At 64.9% G+C, this 6,260-nt stretch overlaps 1 protein-coding gene across 1 annotated transcript; it reads left to right on the top strand.

Annotated features, from left to right (window-relative positions):
• The first annotated feature begins 440 nt into the window (after positions 1 to 440).
• On the top strand, positions 441 to 5,395 carry UCK1 (uridine-cytidine kinase 1). Its single transcript, XM_042912722.1, has 7 exons — positions 441 to 652; positions 1,111 to 1,270; positions 2,252 to 2,348; positions 2,575 to 2,717; positions 2,795 to 2,889; positions 4,630 to 4,678; positions 5,156 to 5,395. The coding sequence occupies exons 1-7, from the start codon at positions 545 to 547 to the stop codon at positions 5,332 to 5,334; spliced, it is 831 nt and encodes a 276-aa protein (XP_042768656.1). The 5' UTR covers positions 441 to 544; the 3' UTR covers positions 5,335 to 5,395.
• The last annotated feature ends 865 nt before the right edge of the window (positions 5,396 to 6,260 follow it).

Below are 6,260 nucleotides of genomic sequence, written 5' to 3'. Positions count from 1 at the left end.
TACCGCGTTCTCGGGGTGACAGCTCACGAGGCCGTAAAGTCGGTGTTTCCCACCCTGGCCACGCGGCTCGGGAGGCTGACTTGCCGGCCCTGGCTTTCCCCTTGACCCCACCCCGGACTGCAGTCTCGGGAGATCATTCCCGAAGCCCCTAGGCACCTGAGGCGCAGACGGAGGGAACTTCCCGGCCCACCGCCTCTGATGCTTTGGCCGCTCCGCGACTGGAATCTCCTACAGCCAAACGCGGTACTTGGCGGCTTTCGTCCTTCGCCGCAAACCCGCTGCGCGAGAGACTCCGGCGGACGCCGCCGAAGGTCAGCGGGCCTCCGTTTCGCCGGCAACGGTGGGCGGCCCGCCTGACGCATGCGCGGCCGCCCTCCGCTGCCTTGGACTACAACTCCCGCCGTGCTCGGCGCGCTCCCGTCCCCGGGCTCCCGGAAGTGGAGCCCGGGGGGGCGTCTCCGACCTTCGAGCGGGGGCGAGCGGACGGGCTGGTTCCGGGAGGCGCCGGGAGCGAGGACCCCGATGCCGGCCAGCGGAGCCCGCGATGGCTTCCGCTGGAGGCGGCGACTGCGAGGGCGCCGCGCCGGAGGCGGACCGCCCTCACCAGCGGCCCTTCCTGATCGGGGTGAGCGGCGGCACCGCGAGCGGGAAGGTAAGGGGCTGAGCGGCCCGGCGGGGCCTGCGTGCAGCTCGGTCCCCGGCCCCCTGAGACTCCGGGCGGCCCCTTGCGGCCTCTAGCCAGAGAAGAGACCCCAGCTCCGGCTGCCAAGGCGCCCCCCTCTAGGGTGTGGGCGGAGCGGGGGGCGGAGGGGCGCGGGGCTGCGGCCGTGGTGGGCGGGCGGGGCGGGGGGCGCTTGCCCTCGGGCCCCCACCCCCACAGCCTTCCCGCCGGCCTGGTTCCTCTGGGGCCCCCAGTGCGTGCTGCCCCTGCCAGTGCCCCGCGGCCCTACCCCGAGCCCAGCCCCGCCTGTCGCCGGCCTGCTGGGCAGTCCGTGGGGGCTGGCGGGTCGGTGTCCCCAGAAGCCAGCTCCCTGCAGAAACGGCCGGGAAAGGGCCGCCCCGTGGCGGGAGGAGCGGGTCCAGGCGGGAATCCTGTTTGTGTATTCCCAGTCCACTGTGTGTGAGAAGATCATGGAGCTGCTGGGCCAGAACGAAGTGGACCACCGGCAGCGGAAGCTGGTCATCCTGAGCCAAGATAGGTTCTACAAGGTCCTGACTGCAGAGCAGAAAGCCAAGGCATTGAAGGGCCAGTACAATTTCGACCACCCAGGTGCAGCGCGAGACCCTGAGGGGAGCAGGGGAGGACAGGCCAAGGGGTCTGGGCTCCACGGTCGGACGGGGATGCAGAGAGGCCCGAGTGCTTCCATGGAATTTGCCTGGCCCCCTGGGTCCCGAGCGGCCCCCCAGGCGTTCCCGGCTTCCTTGGTTGGAGCCGGCCAGGAAGTCCCAGGAAGTCGTCTCGGCGGAGGGGGAGAAATCCATGCACCCCTCCAGCTGTTTGGGGTCCTTTGTGCACAGCGTTTTACATTTCCCCACCTGCCCTGGGGCCAAAGTCCTTGAGAGGCCAGCAGGGGAAGCAGTGGGTAAACCAGAGGGCGGACTCTGGTCTGATCTGGTCTGGTCAGGGGACAGGTGGAAATGGGGTAGATGAGGGGAGAGAGCCAGCCTGCCCTTGCCTGCCACTGCTAGGAGATTTCACCCTGTGGCTGGCACCCATCTTTCTTTCTTGGGGGTCACGTGGGAGGAAGGCCTGAGGAGTGTCCGTCGGTGGTTATTTCTCAGAAACGGAAGCAGATGGGGGCGCCTGGGTGGCTCAGTCGGTTAGGCGTCCGCCTTCGGCTCAGGTCACGATCTCACGGTTTGTGGGTTCGAGCCCCACGTCAGGCTCTGTGCTGACAGCTCAGAGCCTCGAGCCTGCTTGGGATTCTGTGTCTCCCTCTTTCTCTACCCCTCCCTCAGTCACGCTCTGTCTCTCAAAATTAATAAACATTAAAAAAAAGAAAAATAGAAGTAGATTTCTAACCCACCTACCTCCCTGGGCTGGCCACTCAGGAAATCACTGGGTGCAGACTTCTGTGTGGGACAGGGAACCTGGGCAGCGGCCCCGTAAACGTAGTCTGCAGGGGCGGCTCCCAGCCCAAAATGTTCCTGGGGGTCGTGGCTGGCCGACCCCGAGGCAGAGGAAGTCGCTCCGTCCCCGGCACAAGGGCACCTGGATAGATAGTCTTGCCTTTTGTTCTGTCCCCCGCAGATGCTTTTGATAACGATTTGATGCACAGGACTCTGAAAAACATCGTGGAGGGCAAAACCGTCGAGGTCCCAACCTATGATTTTGTGACCCACTCCAGGTGAGCAGTGGTTCCAGGGAGAGGGACCGTGTGCAGGGGGGGCGGGGGCGGCTAGCGCGTCCCCGCCGGGGCGTCCACAGACTGACCTGCGGCAGCCTTGCCCTGTGGTCTCTCTGCACACCCACCCCTCCCCCGCTGTGATCTGTCCCCCTCCACGCCGACGGGGCCCGGGCCCCCCGGGACCCCGGATCGCCAGCAGGGCCCATCTCTGGGTCTCACCTCACAGGTTACCGGAGACCACGGTGGTCTACCCTGCAGATGTGGTCCTGTTTGAGGGCATCTTGGTGTTCTACAGCCAGGAGGTCCGCGACATGTTTCACCTGCGCCTCTTCGTGGACACGGACTCGGACGTCAGGCTGTCGAGAAGAGGTGAGGCGGACGCGGGCCTCTCTGCCCCTGGCCGAGGCCGGCCGCCGGTCCTCACCGCCCTCCTCTTCTTGCCCCAGTTCTCCGGGACGTGCACCGCGGGAGGGATCTGGAGCAGATTCTGACCCAGTACACCACCTTCGTGAAGCCGGCCTTCGAGGAGTTCTGCCTGCCGGTACCTCTCGCCTACTCGGGACCCTCCTTTTCTCCCTTTTCGAGAGGGACCCCTGGCGCCCTGTTCCGTGAGAGCTGAATCGTGGGTGCGCAGGGTCCGATTTACGAATGGAGAGATGAGCCCACCGCACCTCGTTCCCAGGCTGTTCCCAGGCCGGTCCCAGCTCTCGAAGCGTCTTTTGCGTTATCACTTTCTCTGCCTCGAAAAGCCCCTCGTCCCCCACGTCCACGCGGCTCACCTCCTCTCTGCTGCGGGCCTTGACTCACCGCACGTGCTCACCCCAGGAACCCCCTGCTCCCCCTTCTCCAGGCACCTCTGGTCTCACACTCCCTGCTTTGCTGGCCCCTCTCAGAACGGGAAACGCCACGAAGGCAGGGACGTGTTTGTTCGCGGCCCAAACGGACACAGATCTGGCACACCGTAGGCACTTCGTCCCCCTGTCCCTGCCGCGTGTTTCTCCAGGCTGCACGTGGCTGGCTCTCCAGGTCCAGGTGGCCTGCGGGGAGGCCTTGACTGTTGCACGGCCATCTGTCGTGTCCTCCACCGTCTGTCCTAACTAGATAGGGTTTCCAGGTGCTTCTCAGGGGAAACTTAATATTTTGCTTCTTAAAAGTGAGATACGGCACAAAGGCCCTCGAACGCGGCTTCCTGCTTCGGTTAAGTTGGACAAACGAATTCCCTCTCCCGTTGCTTGAAGAGAACGTTTTTTAATCTCACGTTCACGTTTCCTGAAGCGTCCGGAGAATGGTTAGAGAAGTAAATGGTTATATCCTGTTATTCACAGGAAGATGTTTGGCAAAGTAGGTGGTTTACGGCAAAACTCTGGGTGCCCGGTCTGATGGTGACCCTGCGTGGACCGCCCTTGAACTTGCCACTCGTTTTACTCACAGCCTCACACCGAGTCCAGCCTGGGTGGCCGTGTCCCTCCCCCACCCCCCCGGGAGCACGACCTTTCTCAGCTCTGCATTGGGTTCCATCCCTCCTGCCCCTCGCCGTCCCCTCGTCTGCACCCCACCAGTGAGCAAACCTTGTGGAACCAGCCTGGCCCCCTGTTGTCACGTCCTCGGTGGGTCCCCACCGCCGGCCCGTGTGGCTCATCTCTTGTGACATGTCCTGTTGGTCCGTATCGACACGCCTGCGACATTGCACGCTCCGCGGGTCGGTCCCTCAGCCCCGACCCGTTTCTCTTTGCTCTCCCTCTGCTTTGCCTGATTCACGTGTGTCCCCCTCAGTGGCATCTAGTTGGGGTCGCTCCTCGGTGGCCCCGTACCCAGAGGGGCACCTGCTGGGGAGGGGTTAGCGAGGGAGCAGGTGCTGACGACGGCCAGGATCCAGTCTGCTGCCACTGGCCTGCTCACCGCACCGGGCCTCCTGCAGAAAGCTTCCTAGTTCCTGAGGAGGAAGGTCACGTGTTGTGGCGGGACGCCCCGCTGCACTTGGCTCGGTGCGCTGTTTGCACAGAGAAATGTTCCCACGGTGGTGTCCACGGGAAAGCGCGAGAGACACCAGGGGGGAGACACGTCTCTTCCGGCTGCCTCCGCTTCTCCTCCTTGTTTTGCCTCTCGGGCCACTGCCTCCGGCTCCTGGCTAAGCCCTGAATCCCGGCCCCACTGTCTGCCACGACACCGGTCCCTGCCACGCCCTGGGGCTGATTGAATCTGGCCTCAAACAACTAGAAGTCACCCCGGGGGGGTGGGGGGGGGGACAGATCCTTACGAGACCCCCCTTTCTGCCTTGCAGACGAAGAAGTATGCCGACGTGATCATCCCCCGAGGGGTGGACAACATGGGTAAGAACCCACCCCGCCTCCTCCGTCTGCCCCCCGGAGCCCCAAAGCAGACCCTGCCCGGTCCTGGCACCGTTCCTGAGGCTGGGACGGCTGCCTGTCCGTGCACGTTAACGACACAGGTTCCAAGTGTCAAAAAAGGGGTTTGACACGTCGTACACCTTAAGCTGACCCGATGCCGGTCGCCAGTTATAGCTCAGTAAAGCTGCGAAAAGATGTGTATCGACGTGGGGAGCCCCTCGTTCACAGAGAGCGGCCGACCCAGGCTCTTGGCTCACAGAAAGCCCCGCAGACCAGGCCGCCGAGTTTTACTGTGCTCACTGCCCGACCCGCGTCTGTCTGTCTGCTGAGACGCGGTGCCACCAGGCCCAGGGCCGCCGCGGGCAGGCGCGGCCCAGCGAGCCCGCGGCAGCTTTTTCGCTGGCCTGGAGGCCTCGAGGGGGAACGGGCGCGGCTAAGTGCGCTCTGTCTCTGCCGCAGTGGCCATCAACCTGATTGTGCAGCACATCCAGGACATCCTGAGCGGCGACATCTGCAAGTGGCACCGAGGGTCCAACGGGCGGAGCCACAAGAGGACGTTTCCCGAGCCGGGAGACCGTCCCGCGGTGCTGACCTCCGGCAAGCGATCGCACCTGGAGTCCAGCAGCAGGCCCCACTGAGCGGCGGGGCGCCCGGCCTCCCGGGCCGGCCCCCCGCCCCCGCCCCCGCCCCGACAGACTGTTCGACTGTTCGGGCTGTGTCCGGAGAGGCCTGCCCCCCCCCTCCCCCCGGGGACGCAGCTGCTGCTTCCTCTCTGCGTCTCACGGTACAGACGGGGGGTGGGGGTGGGGGTGGAGCGCGAGGATCACGGGGTTCCCCCCTGTTGTGGGCAGACCTGCACCTGTGACCCTCAGCCCCCCCGGGATGGCGGCAGGCCCTCCTGCTGCCTTCACCTGCTTCCTCACGTTCAGGAAGCTTCGAGTCCGTCTTTAAGTTCCTGAGAAGCGTGCCGCAGAACGTGTGGCGAGCAAGTCACGTTATTTCGGGAGCATCGGGCAGCCCGCCTGGACGCGGTGGCTGTCCCAGCGTGTTCGACGGGAACCCACGGCGTGAGGGACTTTGTCCAGGACGATCTGGTTCCCACGCAACGTGTGACCGAAACATAGGTTTGGAGAGGGAGCGTTTCCCCTTTTTACGTGTTACACGTGCGAGTGTTTTGTTTCGTTGTTATTTATTCTACCGTTAGTTGTGACCTAGTGACGGAGTCTCGTGCCCCGCAGTGGGGCGCGACCCGGTCTGGCACGCACGGATATAGGAGCCACGGAGGGGTCTCCTTCCTCCTGGCCTGTGCGCCAAGGGCAGAGTCGAGGAAGGAGCCCTGGGAACAAGCTTCCCTCAGCCAGCCTCGGCCGCAGGGGACGGGCCCCGCTCCCCCGGCCCGAGCCCCGTCCCCGGCCCTGCGGGTCGGGACAGGAGGCAGGCTGGCGCCCGCCGTGTCCACACACAGTCCTACTCGGGGTCAGGCCTCCCCGCTTGCAGGAGCCACCTGGGCCCCGCGTGCTCTGCGGACAGGCCTTCCCGGGTCGGGGCGCACCGTCCAAAGGCA

The sequence above is a fragment of the Panthera leo genome, chromosome D4 (assembly GCF_018350215.1).
Source record: "Panthera leo isolate Ple1 chromosome D4, P.leo_Ple1_pat1.1, whole genome shotgun sequence".
In the NCBI taxonomy this organism is placed as follows: Eukaryota; Metazoa; Chordata; class Mammalia; order Carnivora; family Felidae; genus Panthera; species Panthera leo.
The sequence above is the reverse complement of the archived record's forward strand: the minus strand, read 5'-3'. Positions and strand labels throughout refer to the sequence as shown.